The 14777-nt window shown below is 41.2% G+C and overlaps 1 protein-coding gene and 1 long non-coding RNA gene across 3 annotated transcripts in view; both read left to right on the top strand.

Annotated features, from left to right (window-relative positions):
* The window catches only part of LOC121556395, a 58570-nt gene that overhangs the window by 1007 nt on the left and 42786 nt on the right, over nt 1-14777 (top strand). The window contains exons 3-5 of the mRNA XM_045217635.1: nt 378-526; nt 754-882; nt 1034-1145. Coding sequence (XP_045073570.1) covers nt 378-526; nt 754-882; nt 1034-1145 — 390 coding nt within the window. The remainder of the gene's footprint in view (nt 1-377; nt 527-753; nt 883-1033; nt 1146-14777) is intronic.
* LOC123486344 lies at nt 4608-13060 on the top strand. Of its 2 annotated transcripts, XR_006659355.1 has the most exons (3): nt 4608-4677; nt 12302-12383; nt 12804-13060. It is a non-coding gene; the product is annotated as an uncharacterized LOC123486344 (long non-coding RNA). The 2 variants fall into 2 exon arrangements; XR_006659354.1 differs by lacking the exon at nt 4608-4677 and having other exon boundaries at nt 12077-12383.

Raw genomic sequence — 14777 nt, 5'->3', positions numbered from 1 at the left:
AGAACACATACGTTTTTCCAGCAGCAGACTATGATTGATAATGTCAAACGCCGCACTGAAGTCTAACAAAACAGCCCCCACAATCTTTTTATCATCAATTTCTCTCAGCCAATCATCAGTCATTTGCGTAAGTGCCGTGCATGTTGAATGTCCTTCCCTGTAAGCGTGCTGAAAGTCTGTTGTCCATTAGTTTACTGTAAAAAAGCATTGTATCTGGGAAAACAACATTCTAAATGCTATATAATATTTGAGGTGCTATTTGATCTAGCATAGTTTGCACTTTTGGGATTATTCCATTGATTGCTTCCAATGTACCGGTTAAACTAAGTCCACCACAGCTCTTGAACTGTGTCGGTGTGTTGTTGTTGTTGTTCCAGGGGTGGATGCTGCCTCGGGGGTGGTGAACACCACAGACCAGGAAGTGGTAGGGGTGGAGCCCCAGTCCCCATGCCCAGCCGGATGGCATCAGAATGGGCATCGCTGCTTCTCCTTCTACCCCGTCTGGGCCACCTGGTCCACAGCAGAGGTAACACTTGTAATAGGGAGAGACAGAGAAACTAAAGGCCAACTTGTAGTAGAGTTGGTTAGGCATTGATTTAGGGCAATTCCATGGTAATAGAATGACTCTAAAATCAGGCGCACATTTAATTCAGGAAATGTCATTTTCTAGCTTGCGTTGATCTTAGCTCCCCGAGGTAATGCCGGGGCTTTAGCTCAGCGGGCTAACACAGTGTTCTCTGACTGTCCCTCCAGTCGTACTGCTCCCAGCACAGAGGGAATCTAGTGTCGGTTCACAGCCCGGGTCAACAGGTGTTTGTCCAGGACCTGGTCAGGAGACACACAGACCAGCCGGTCTGGATGGGGGGCTACGACGCAGCTCAGGTACACTGGGTTAATCAGTCAGTCAGTCAGTCACATGTTTAGTAATGTCTACAGGTTACACAGGTAAAATCTCAATGTACCTTTTGGTTTAAAAACAAAAAGAAGTGGTTTCAATCCATTAATCAATCAATCAATGTTTTCCTGTGATTAGGAGGGGATGTGGCTGTGGAGTGACGGCTCAGCTGTTGACCATTTTTACTGGGAGGAGGATGAGCCCAGTAACTCTGGACAGGGGGAGAACTGTATGGAGCTACACACTGGAGGTACACACGTACACACTCTCTCTCTCTCTCTCTCTCTCTCTCTCTCTCTCTCTCTCTCTCTCTCTCTCTCTCTCTCTCTCTCTCTCTGAGGACATTGAAATAATTGAAGTGTTGTTGGTTGTTGCCTTGGCAACAGCTGGGCAGGGATGGAATGACGTGTCCTGTAGAGAGCTGAGGTTCTACGTGTGTTCGATGGAGACAAGGTAGCGGGCTAATACTGTCTTGTATCTGGCCACGTTTCTGCAGAGACCACATTAACAGTAAAATACATTCATATCTTTTTTATTTTCATTTTTATTTTCATGTTCTTTTAGATCTGGTTTAGCAGCATTACCAAGTCAGAAGCAAGCACACGAGAGAGGTAGGTATGTCTCGGCCCATTGTCTAGGCTAAACAGATCTAAGAGATCAAGAAGTTTGTGGTGTCTGATAGTGGGAAGTTACAGGTGCAGCACCTCGTTAGATGGCACTTGTCAGAACGCTGAGTGTGGATGTGGTGCAGGGAATCAAGCGCAGGAACAAAGGTGTTCGTCAACAGACTTTAGTAATCCAAAATAGAACTCCAAACAGGTGAAATAGCCAACCCAACCGGGAGGCAAGAACAAATTACGCACACACACAACAGTGCGTAAAAACAAGAAAAGGCGCACGCAGTGCGGACTCTCGACAACAAACAATACGAGAGAGAAAACCCATCAACAGTAACAGCTGACATAACAATCACACATAACACCTGACCCAACACACGATAACTAAATAGGAAACTAAATCAAACACTAACAAGGGACAGGTGTACAAACAGACAAAACCAAACAAACATGAAACATCGAACGGTGGCAGCTAGTACTCCGGGGACGACGACCGCCGAAGCCTGCCCGAACAAGGAGGAGGAGCAGCCTCGGCCGAAACCGTGACAGCACTCTGCCATAAAGATGACAGCTGTCTGATGATTAATGGCACTTGAGAACGCTACGCTATTATTTAAATCTCCCATGTTAAAAACTGACTTCCAACGTTCTATTCACTGTAAACAATGTGACTTACCTATCAGCTATTTTGACCACTTTCCCCAGCAGCTTCGGCAAAAACGTAGAGCATATTTTTTAGTCCTCTTCTCTGCTATTCAAACCTAACATCAGGACACAGAAATAACTTCTACCAATCAAACTATACAGCTGTTTTGGTAACTGCATCAACTACTTTAATGTAGCTATCTTCCCACTGTTGAAGTAAGTGCCATATAACGTTTAAAATGTTCTAATTGTAGCACTGTGGAAGCATGTCAGACCGATTATACCACACAGCTCACTCTAACCCACTAACCTTACCCTCTATAACAACCCCCACGCTAGCCACGCTACGATAGCGACCCCACTTACTATAGCTAACCCATGACCTACCTATCTAAAATAGCCTGGGCTATTTACTACTACTACTACAACAACCCACTGACGGCTACCATCAACTAGTTTTACAACGGTCACTCCCTCTACTAAACCAGCCTACAAAATGTAACACTAACAAACTTCTAAACTACTTCCACTAGATGCTCTATCATAGTTCTTCCTCAAATAATATCCTAAAACTTTACTAATTCCTTATGAGTGAAAGTGTAGTAGTGTGACTGTAGTTGTTAGTGATGAAAGATGTGATCTAACTGCCCCACACTCCAAAGTAATAAGGTTCATATAGTAGTCTATCAAAGTAATCAGACCAGATATTGTAATATATTTTTTAAACTTTTGACTATATTTCACTACTTCGCTTAAGTAAAAGCGTTTCAAAATGTGTTCCACTGCCACAAAAAATACTTGTGAAGAGGTAAAGCAACCCCCAGTTTTTCTTCATGGAAATTTGCAAAGAAAAAGCCATATCTCAGACTGGCCAATAAAAATAAAAGATTAAGATGGGAAGTCTGAGATATGGCTTTTTCTTTGCAACTCTGCCTAGAAGGTCAGCATCCCGGAGTCGCCTCTTCACTGTTGACGTTGAGGCTGGTGTTTTGCAGGTACTATTTAATGAAGCTGCCAGTTGAGGACCTGTGAGGTGTCTGTTTCTCAAACTAGACACGCTAATGTATTTGTCCTCTTGCTCAGTTGTGCACCGGGGCCTCCCACTCCTCTTTCTATTCTGGTTAGAGCCAGTTTGCGTTGTTCTGGGAAGGGAGTAGTACATAGCATTGTACGAGATCTTCAGTTTCTTGGCAATTTCTCGCATGGAATAGCCTTCATTTCTCAGAACAAGAATAGACAGACGAGTTTCAGAAGAAAGTTCTTTGTTTCTGGCCATTTTGGGTTGAGGTCGGGTGATTGTGGAGGCCAGGTCATCTGATGCAGCACTCCATCACTCTCCTTCTTGGTCAAATAGCCCTTAGACAGAGAATGCCAAGAGTGTGCAAAGCTGTCATCAAGGCAAAGGGTGGCTTCTTTAAAGAATGTCAAATTTAAAATATATTATGATTTGTTTAACACTTTTTTGGTTGCTGAATGATTCCATATGTGTTATTTCATAGTTTTGATGTCTTCACTATTGCTCTACAATGTAGAAAATAGTTTAGAAAAATAAAAAATCTTCAATGAGTAGGTTTGTCCAAGCTTGTGACTGGTTCTGTAGGTGTACTGTAATCAAATGAAACAAATTAAATGATTGAAAGAAACAATGTTTAGCAGGCGCTTGTTTGCATCAAGCCTGTCTGTTCTTCATATGAACATGTATTGCAATGTGAAATATGTATTTGTAGATGAAACACTGATTAAGTTTGGTGTAAAGTGACTGTATGGTTTTGTGTGTTGTAATAGTCAATAGAAAAATGTGTTTAGAGTTTTGAAACAGCTGCCTTTTTGATTATCTGTTTTGAGTTTTGTACTAAGAGTTGCTAAAATGTAACACATACTTATGAAAACTGCACCAAAGCAACAAAAAAAATGTCCTCTGTAGCTCAGATGGTAGAGCACCGGCGCTTGTAACGCCAAGGTAGAGGGTTCGATCCCCCGGGACCACGCATACACAAAAAATGTATGCACGCATGACTGTAAGTCGCATTGGATAAAAGCTTCTGCTAAATGGCATATTATATTATATTATTCCTCCCCCCCAGAACTGGTTGAAGAGGTGAGTATTTATGACGTCCTGTGGGAGACCAGTAAGAGAGTAGCAGATGAGACCCTCTACTCAGCCTTCCTCAGAGGGATGTATACCAGACGTCTGCCTGCCCGCTGCTACGCTGACTTCTGCCACCAGGAGGCGCTATACCTGGACAGAGTCATCACCATGCTGCAGGTGAAAGGAAAATACATTAAATAAAACTAATACCGTAAAGTTTTACTTTCTATGACTGTGATACGTGGTTGTCGTCCCTAGCTATCTTAAGATAAGTTGCTCTGGATAACAGTGTCTGCTAAATGTGTGTGTGAGTGCCAGGTGCTGATCAGAACAGTCCAGGGTCCCCAGACATCATGCTGTTTCTCCAGACAACACATCAACACTACCAGGAGTCTCTGAAGGAGGCCCAAAACCAAACTCCACCACACCTGGTAAGAAGCACTTGGTGGTCCTCTGTAGCTCAGCTGGTAGAGCACGGCGCTTGTAACGCCAAGTTAGTGGGTTCGATCCCCGGGACCACCCATACACAAAAAATGTATGCACGCATGACTGTAAGTCGCTTTGGATAAAAGCGTCTGCTAAATGGCATATTATTATTATTATTATAACAATCACCCTTAATATACAATTTAAGATAATATATCTTAATATATAATTTAAGAGGACTTAAAGCAAGAAAAACAACGAACGTAGTAGTTGATTTATCAATTCAATAAACCTTCCATAAACTTTTTCAATGACCCTTATTTAACATTTTTGTTTTGGTTGAATTCAAGTTCAATTACTCAGGTTTTAGTGTATTTAGACCCACCCCAAAATGGAAATCAATAGTTTAAAATCTCTGCTTTCTTTTCCCTTTTTGATTCCCTTTAGTTCATTCAGTTCACTTCATAGTATTTTAGCATTACAATAATATTCCCTTTAGTTCATTCAGTTCACTTCATAGTCTTTTTAATTTACCGGATATTTGAGAAATCGATATGCATTCAGATCCAACCTGGCGCAGCCAGCGCCATCAATAAACGAGAGATGTTGGCCAAATGAGCCACATTTACATGTCTTTAAAAACAGATATAATTAATGACAAAAACACTATTCCTTCTGTTTCGCAAAACTTTATAGCCTTAACTTTATACCTATTTTTTAAAATGTTTTTTAGGCTACTTTCCTAAAACAATAATTGTCCACTAAATGTATCAGGGTATGCATGCAAAGGCCTATAGGCTTAGGTGTTCACTGTATGATATTCATATTTTAATATATATATATATATATATATATATATATATATATATATATATATATATATATATATATAACAGTGCCTTGCAAAAGTATTCATCCCCCTTGCCGTTTTTCCTATTTTGTATCATTACAACCTGTAATTTAAATGGATTTTAATTTGGATTTCATATAATGGACATACACAAAATAGTTCAAATTGGTGAAGTGAAATGAAAAAAATTACTTGTTTCAAAAAATTCTAAAAAATCAATAACGGAAAAGGGGTGTGTGCATATGTTTTCAACCACTTTGCTATGAAGCCCCTAAATAAGATCTGGTGCAACCAATTACCTTCAGAAGTCACATAATTAGTTAAATAAAGTCCACCTGTGTGCAATCTAATTTTCACATGACCTGTCACATGATCTCAGTATATATACACCTGTTCTGAAAGGCCCCAGAAAAAAGCCATTGCTTAAAGAAGAAAAATAAGCAAACACGTTTGGTGTTCGCCAAAAGGCATGTGGGAGACTCCCCAAACACATGGAAGAAGATACTCTGGTCAAATGAGACTAAAATTGAGCTTTTTGGCCATCAAGGAAAACGCTATGTCTGGTGAAATCCCAACACCTCTCATCACCCCGAGAACACCATCCCCACAGTGAAGCATGGTAGTGGCAGCATCATGCTGTGGGGATGTTTTTCATCGGCAGGGACTGGGAAACTGGTCAAAATTGAAGGAATGATGGATGGCACTAAATACAAGGAATTTCTTGAGGGAAACCTGTTTCAGTCTTCCAGAGATTTGAGACTGGGATGGAGGTTCACCTTCCAGCAGGACAATGACCCTAAGCATACTGCTAAAGCAACCCTCAAATGGTTTAAGGGGAAACATTAAGCCCAAACCTCAATCCAATTGAGAAACTGTGGTATGACTTAAAGATTGCTGTACACCAGCGGAACCCATCCAACTTGAAGGAGCTGGAGCAGTTTTGCCTTGAAGAATGGGCAAAAATCCCAGTGGCTAGATGTGCCAAGCTTATAGAGACATACCCCAAGAGACTTGCAGCTGTAATTGCTGCAAAAGGTGGCTCTACAAAGTATTGACTTTGGGAGGGGGGGGTGAATAGTTATGCACGCTCAAGTTCTCAGTTTCTTTGTCTTATTTCTTGTTTGTTTCACCCCCAAAAATATTTTGCATCTTCAAAGTGGTAGGCATGTTGTGTAAATCAAATGATACCAGCCCCCCAAAAATCTATTTTAATTCCAGGTTGTAAGGCAACAAAATAGGAAAAAGGCCAAGGGGGGGTGAATACTTTCCCCAAACCACTGTACACTGGGGATAATGGGGAAGATGGGCGACACCTGGAGGGGGGTGGAGACAATCACAAAGACAGGTGAAACAGATCAGGGTGCATTCTCTGTGTAAGGGCTATATTACCAAGAAGGAGAGTGATGGAGTGCTGCATCAGATGACCTGGCCTCAACAATCCCACGACCTTAACCAAATTGAAATGGTTTGGGATGAGTTGGACCGCAGAGTGAAGGAAAAGAAGCCAACAAGTGCTCAGCATATGTGGGAACTCCTTCAATACTGTTGAAAAGCATTCCAGGTGAAGCTGATTGAGAGAATGCCAAGAGTATGCAAAGCTGTCATCAAGGCAAAGGATGGCTATTTGAAGAATCTCAAATATAAATTTAATTTTGATTTTTTTAACACTTTTTTTGATAACAAACTTCAGACGGGCCTGGACATGTACTGGCTTAAGCAGGGGGACACGTCTGGCACTGCAGGATTTGAGTCCCTGGCGGCGTAGTGTGTTACTGATGGTAGGCTTTGTTACTTTGGTCCCAGCTCTCTGCAGGTCATTCACTAGGTCCCCCCGTTTGGTTCTGGGATTTTTGCTCACCGTTCTTTTGATCATTTTGACCCCACGGGGTGAGATCTTGCGTGGAGCCCCAGATCGAGGGAGATTATCAGTGGTCTTGTATTCCATTTCCTAATAATTGCTCCCACAGTTGATTTCTTCAAACCAAGCTGCTTACCTGTTGCAGATTCAGTCTTCCCAGCCTGGTGCAGGTCTACAATTTTGTTTCTGGTGTCCTTTGACAGCTCTTTGGTCTTGGCCATAGTGGAGTTTGGAGTGTGACTGTTTGAGGTTGTGGACAGGTGTCTTTTATACTGATAACAAGTTCAAACAGGTGCCATTAATACAGGTAACAAGTGGAGGACAGAGGAACCTCTTAAATAAGAAGTTACAGGTCTGTGAGAGCCTGAAATCTTGCTTGTTTGTAGGTGACCAAATACTTATTTTCCACCATAATTTGCAAATAAATTCATAAAAAATCCTACGATGTGATTTTCTGGAATTTCTTTCTCAATTTGTCTGTCATAGTTGACGTGTACCTATGATGAAAATTACAGGCCTCTCTCATCTTTTTAAGTGGGAGAACTTGCACAATTGGTGGCTGACTAAATACTTTTTTTCCTCACTGTATAACTTGGCATATGACACGGAGTACATGAAGTGGAATCCCAACTAGCGCATTTGGTTTGTTGAAAGTTGTGGGAACGTACATTTTTGATTTACCATTGGTTCTGGGGACGAAGCCATGACTTTACTGACCGGTAAAATTGAAGGTTATTTAAACGTTCTGAGAACGGAAGTGAAAACCTTGCCTGTTCTGGTAACGTTAAGTTTTAGGTTGAAGGTAGGTTCTGAGAACATCTTACTATGGTTCCCTGAAAGTTTTCCTGGGAGGTTTTATTAACGCTCTGAGAACAGAAATTATAGGTTATACATTTACATTTTAGTCATTTAGCAGACGCTCTTATCCAGAGCGACTTACAGTTAGTGAGTGCATACATTATAAAAAATGTATTTTTCATACTGGCCCCCCGTTGGAATCGAACCCACAACCCTGGCATTGCAAACGCCATGCTCTACCAACTGAGCTACATCCCTTATTTATTATTTGAAGTATTTTTAACAACTTCCTTAAAACGTTCAATGAATGTTTCAGTAAGACTTTTAATAACACTGTTAGCTTATTTGGGGTTAACTTTTTTTAACTCCAAGCACAGATAGGACCAAGGGCGCAACTTTGGTTTTAGAAGTGGGGGGGGGACATAAGCTGGCGGGGGGTCTGGGGTCCTCCCTCTGATTGATTGTGTAGAAATCCAGGAAATTAAACAATCTAATATTACCCTTTTGGAGTCACTTTTATTGTAAATATGTTTCTAAACACTTCTTCATGAATGTGGATGCTACCATGATTATGGATAATCCTGAATTAATCGTGAATAATGATGAGTGAGAAAGTATAGCCGCACAAATATCATAACCCCCAAAAATGCTAACCTCCCTGTTATTGTAACGGTGAGAGGTTAGCATGTCTTGGGGGTGTGATATTTGTGAGTCTGTAACTTTCTCACTCATCATTATTCACGATTCATTCAGGATTATCCTTAATCATGGTAGCATCGACATTCATGTAGAAGTGGCTGATTTTCTTTTGATTTTCCCATGATGTCAAGCAAAGAGGCACTGAGTTTGAAGGTAGGCCTTGAAATACATCCACATGTACACCTCCAAGTGACTCGTATGATGTCAATTAGCCTATCAGAAGCTTCTAAAGCCATGACATCATTTTCTGGAATTTTCCAAGCTGTTTAAAGGCACAGTCAACTTAGTGTATGCAAACTTCTGACCCACTGGAATTGTGATACAGTGAATTATAAATGAAATAATCTATCTCTAACAATTGTTGGAAAAATTATTTGTGTCATGCACAAAGTAGATGTCCTAACCGACTTGCCAAAACTTTAGTTTGTTAACAAGAAATTTGTGGAGTGGTTGAATAATGAGTTTTAATGACTCCAACCTAAGTGTATGTAAACTTCCGACTTCAACTGTACTCTGGTCAGATGAGACTAAAATTTAGGAAATGGATGGATGGATGGCGCTAAATACAGGGAAATTCTTGAGGGAAACCTGTTTCAGTCTTCCAGAGATTTGAGACTGGGACGGAGGTTCACCTTCCAGCAGGACAATGACCCTAAGCATACTGCTAAAGCAACACTCGAGTGGTTTAAGGGGAAAAATTTAAATGTCTTGGAATGGCCTAGTCAAAGCCCAGACCTCAATCCAATTGAGAATCTGTGGTATGACTTAAAGATTGCTGTACACCAGCGGAACCCATCCAACTTGAAGGAACTGGAGCAGTTTTGCCTTGAAGAATGGGCAAAAATCCCAGTGGCTAGATGTGCCAAGCTTATAGAGACATACCCCAAGAGACGTGCAGCTGTAATTGCTGCAAAAGGTGGCTCTACAAAGTATTGACTTTGGGGGGGTGAATAGTTATTCACGCTCAAGTTCTGTTTTTTTGTCTTATTTCTTGTTTGTTTCACAAATAAATATATTTTGCATCTTCAAAGTGGTAGGCATGTTGTGTAAATCAAATGATACAAACCCCCCAAAAATCCATTTTAATTCCAGTTTGTAAGGCAACAAAATAGGAACAATGCCAAGGGGGGTGAATACTTTTGCAAGCCACTGTACATAACTTGACATTTCTGCAATCCATTGTGACATTGTGGGAGGATAACCAACATTCCAATTAATGGCAATGCATTTCTTAGCCACAATAAATGCTAGGTAACACAGATTCTTCTGATAACAGTCTCCAGTATTAACATTTCCAAGCAAACAAAAACAGGGAGAAGGGAGAATCTGTAGACATGCTGAGATAAAAGAACATACTCTTTGCCAGAATTCAGCCAGCCTTCACAAGACCATAACATATGCAAATATGTCCCCTTTTGTGTTTTACACCTCCAGCAGAGGAATGACATTTCTGAGTGCATGAAATTCACTTTCATTGGCATATAGTACGTTCTATGGATGGTCTTAAACTGCAGTAATTTATGTCTGAGATTATATGAACATGACTGGGCATTCAAACATATCTGTATCCATTCATCATCATCAATAGTGTCTCCCAGGTCTTCCTCACATTTTTGTTTTACATGTTTTGTGTCATCGGGAAAAGCCTCTATCAACCCCTGATACAGTTTGGAAGTCAACTTTGGAGGTTTGTCAGACTGCCTTAAAATAGTTTCAGTCTTTGAAGCTTGTGGATGGTCCAGTGTTTGCTGTACAAACAGAATAGTGTTGCATCCTCAGTGCAGTTACAGGCTGGTTTCCCTGGATCCTCAGTGCAGTCACAGGCTGGTCTTCCCTGGATCCTCAGTGCAGTCACAGGCTGGTCTTCCCTGGATCCTCAGTGCAGTCACAGACTGGTCTTCCCTGGATCCTCAGTGCAGTCACAGGCTGGTCTTCCCTGGATCCTCAGTGCAGTCACAGGCTGGTCTTCCCTGGATCCTCAGTGCAGTCACAGACTGGTCTTCCCTGGATCCTCAGTGCAGTCACAGGCTGGTCTTCCCTGGATCCTCAGTGCAGTCACAGGCTGGTCTTCCCTGGATCCTCAGTGCAGTCACAGACTGGTCTTCCCTGGATCCTCAGTGCAGTCACAGAATGGTCTTCCCTGGATCCTCAGTGCAGTCGCAGACTGGTCTTCCCTGGATCCTCAGTGCAGTCACAGACTGGTCTTCCCTGGATCCTCAGTGCAGTCACAGACTGGTCTTCCCTGGATCCTCAGTGCAGTCACAGAATGGTCTTCCCTGGATCCTCAGTGCAGTCACAGGCTGGTCTTCCCTGGATCCTCAGTGCAGTCACAGGCTGGTCTTCCCTGGATCCTCAGTGCAGTCACAGACTGGTCTTCCCTGGATCCTCAGTGCAGTCACAGGCTGGTCTTCCCTGGATCCTCAGTGCAGTCACAGGCTGGTCTTCCCTGGATCCTCAGTGCAGTCACAGACTGGTCTTCCCTGGATCCTCAGTGCAGTCACAGGCTGGTCTTTCCTGGATCCTCAGTGCAGTCACAGGCTGGTTTCCCCTGGATCCTCAGTGCAGTCACAGACTGGTCTTCCCTGGATCCTCAGTGGTCTTCCCTGGATGTCTCTGTGATATTCATCTCTGTATTAATGTTAAATGTCTCTGTGATGTTCATCTCTGTATTCATGTTAAATGTCTCTGTGATGTTCATCTCTGTATTCATGTTAAATGTCTCTGTGATGTTCATCTCTGTATTCATGTTAAATGTCTATGTGATGTTCATCTCTGTATTCATGTTAAATGTCTCTGTGATGTTCATCTCTGTATTCATGTTAAATGTCTCTGTGATGTTCATCTCTGTATTCATGTTAAATGTCTCTGTGATGTTCATCTCTGTATTCATGTTAAATGTCTCTGTGATGTTCATCTCTGTATTCATGTTAAATATCTCTGTGATGTTCATCTCTGTATTCATGTTAAATGTCTCTGTGATGTTCACCTCTGTATTCATGTTAAATGTCTCTGTGATGTTCATCTCTGTATTCATGTTAAATGTCTCTGATGTTCATCTCTGTATTCATGTTAAATGTCTCTGTGATGTTCATCTCTGTATTCATGTTAAATGTCTCTGTGATGTTCATCTCTGTATTCATGTTAAATGTCTCTGTGATGTTCATCTCTGTATTCATGTTAAATGTCTCTGTGATGTTCATCTCTGTATTAATGTTAAATGTCTCTGTGATGTTCATCTCTGTATTCATGTTAAATGTCTCTGTGATGTTCATCTCTGTATTACTAGCTGACAGTGTAATACAACTGAGGTCATATGTAATGTTGTCTCCGGCTGGAGCATCCTAATACTTTTAAATATAAAATACATTCAATAAATCAATCTATATCTGATGTGATCTAATCCGTCTGTATAATATTATCCTAGTTGGTTTCCCACTGGTGACGAGGAGGAAGTGGAGGACCAACCCATCCTTGTGTGGTCTGTGGAGTCTGGATCTGACGTTAGGGTGAGTGACATATTTTATTTATGTTTATCTAAAAATATTGATTTGTCTTACTTGTATTGAAATCAGTTGAGGATTGTGCCCATGATTGATAATGTGACTGTTTTTTCTTTTTTCTTTTTAACATTTACATTTATTTTCTAACACACTGGCCCATTATTTTCCTTGAGGCCCCAACCCCCCCCACCACCCACCAAAAAAAATGTTATTCTGTTAAAAAACCCAATTTAGACCGGCCCACTGATCTTAAAGATGGACCAGCCCATCCGGCCCCGAGCTGTCCTAAGGCCAGTCAGTTTCTGGTTAACAGTGACTCTATGGGGACAGCTACGTCAGGAGAGTCTTACAGATAAGGTGTGTTGTCCTTCATTGGTCGTGTTTGTCCTGTCCCCTAAATCTGTTTGTTTCTGTCGCCCCCTCTAGGTGAAGCTGTAGCAGTGCAGCTGTATAATGCAGGAAGCTGTGTGGGTGTGGCTGTGTGATTTCACGCTGGGCTGGACTGTTCCTCTTGTCAGACATATTCCAATATTACACTTTTATGTTTGAAACTTCCCCCAACAATTACTGTTTAAACTGTATTAATGCGTTAACTCAATGAATGCACAAATCTAATAATTGTCAACAAAGGGGCTAAAATGAAAAAAAAAATGTTTAGGTAATAAAAACATAGAATGAAACAACTGTGTGAACTGTAAAACTGTATTTATTTTTATGGATATTGCAATATGAATATTAGACAACCAATCACATTGCTGTGCGCTACCACAATTTGAAGAATTGCTCTGGCTAGCCAATAAACAGACTGTATTCCCACCAAGAATTGACCAATCAGAAAAAGCTAGGGTTGCCCCACTGGCAGTGGGCTAGTATTTGAATGCTCCATTGTATAAACAATTCCATTTTTCCTGTGTGCATATTTCATATTCATGTTGGGTCCACTGATTTCAAACAATTAGAGTACAGTTGTCCTTGTCACTTCGTCCTCAAAATCTGTGTCTTTAATTATTTCCTGGATTTATTTAATTTAGCTAACATTACGGTTTCAATGTAAACCTGATCTTAAATTAATAGATTAAACCATTTCTCTTTGGGATGAGTGGATTGACAAAAAGAGAGGTTTTTATATCAGAATTTATGGTATGGATGACGATGACAGTTTTACATGGTGAGGAGCTAGGATAGTCAGAAGTCAGATGGCTTTCTCCCTTCAGATTTTCACGGTAAGAAATAAACGATTCCAGGCTAAATACAGCAGCTCATGTCTGGATTCGATACCGGATCGGCGTTTGCGAGTGTGTCATTTGTGGTAGAAAATTAGCCCCCGAATTGGCTACAATTATTCATTCTTGGTAGCGCAACCTCAACTGATGTCCAAACGTGTGCATGCATTCATGCATGTTTTTTGAACTGGTCCTGGTTACCTTCAGACGAGTCCGGTGATACTCGTGGGGGGCGTAGAGCAAAACGGAGAACATCATGTTCCTGAGAGTCTCCCCTTTCAATAGTTTGATTTTCGGTACGTCTCAATGTCTGACAAACACCGCACTAGCTCTGCCACCTTTCACCGCAGATGCGTAAGTGCGAAATAGGCAGATGTGGTGGATTGAGACAGATATCTCTACCTTAAACTGATGGATTTGAAGGTAAAAATGTTTGTAATGTAACTTAGATTGATGCATCGGTGCTTCAATTGACTCTAGGGGGTTCATCTAATTATCCTACAATAATAGTGCTTATTATTTGGTAAGGCTTCCGGAAGCCTTAAATTACAGCCAGGTTGTCAGGATGGGTAATGTACTATAAAAGTACTCAGTAAATACAAGTAAATACCCATTAAGATACACAGAATTTAGCTAGTTAAAATGAAGTGTAACAGCTAGACATGACATCGCACTCTTTGGTGTAGTAGTGGGTTTATCCTCCCACTTGGATGGCAAGGAGGTTCAAGTTGTCATAATTGGAAACATACACATTAATGATAAGTAATTTTGTTATTATAATCTGGGATGTGTCAAAGTTGCGTCAATTCAATTCTGGTATTAGGAACAAAAGAGGTCAACACGACTTCTAAGATATACTAGTTATTTTAATTAATGCAAAAACCTTCAATGGTAAATATGATGTTTCGTATATACGGGCTCTTTGAAATACCTCGCAGGGCACTTCAGAGAACTAACTCCATTGTTTCAGATTGTTCTTCAAATACTCTTACAGAGAGAGTTTCCCACCTCTCTGCTGGCCAATCAGAGTAGAGACTTGAGCGTGGTTTAGACTTACTCAGCCTATCCGTTGGCGCACTGGCTGTTCCCCGCCTCTTCTGTTACCAGGCATACGTTTATCTTAACAACCTGTCATAGTGAGAAGAGCCAGCTCCCTTAGACACCATTCCTACGTCCA

The sequence above is a fragment of the Coregonus clupeaformis genome, unplaced genomic scaffold, assembly GCF_020615455.1.
Source record: "Coregonus clupeaformis isolate EN_2021a unplaced genomic scaffold, ASM2061545v1 scaf1157, whole genome shotgun sequence".
Taxonomy (NCBI): Eukaryota; Metazoa; Chordata; class Actinopteri; order Salmoniformes; family Salmonidae; genus Coregonus; species Coregonus clupeaformis.
Note: the sequence above shows the minus strand (reverse complement) of the source record. Positions and strands in the feature narration are given on the sequence as shown.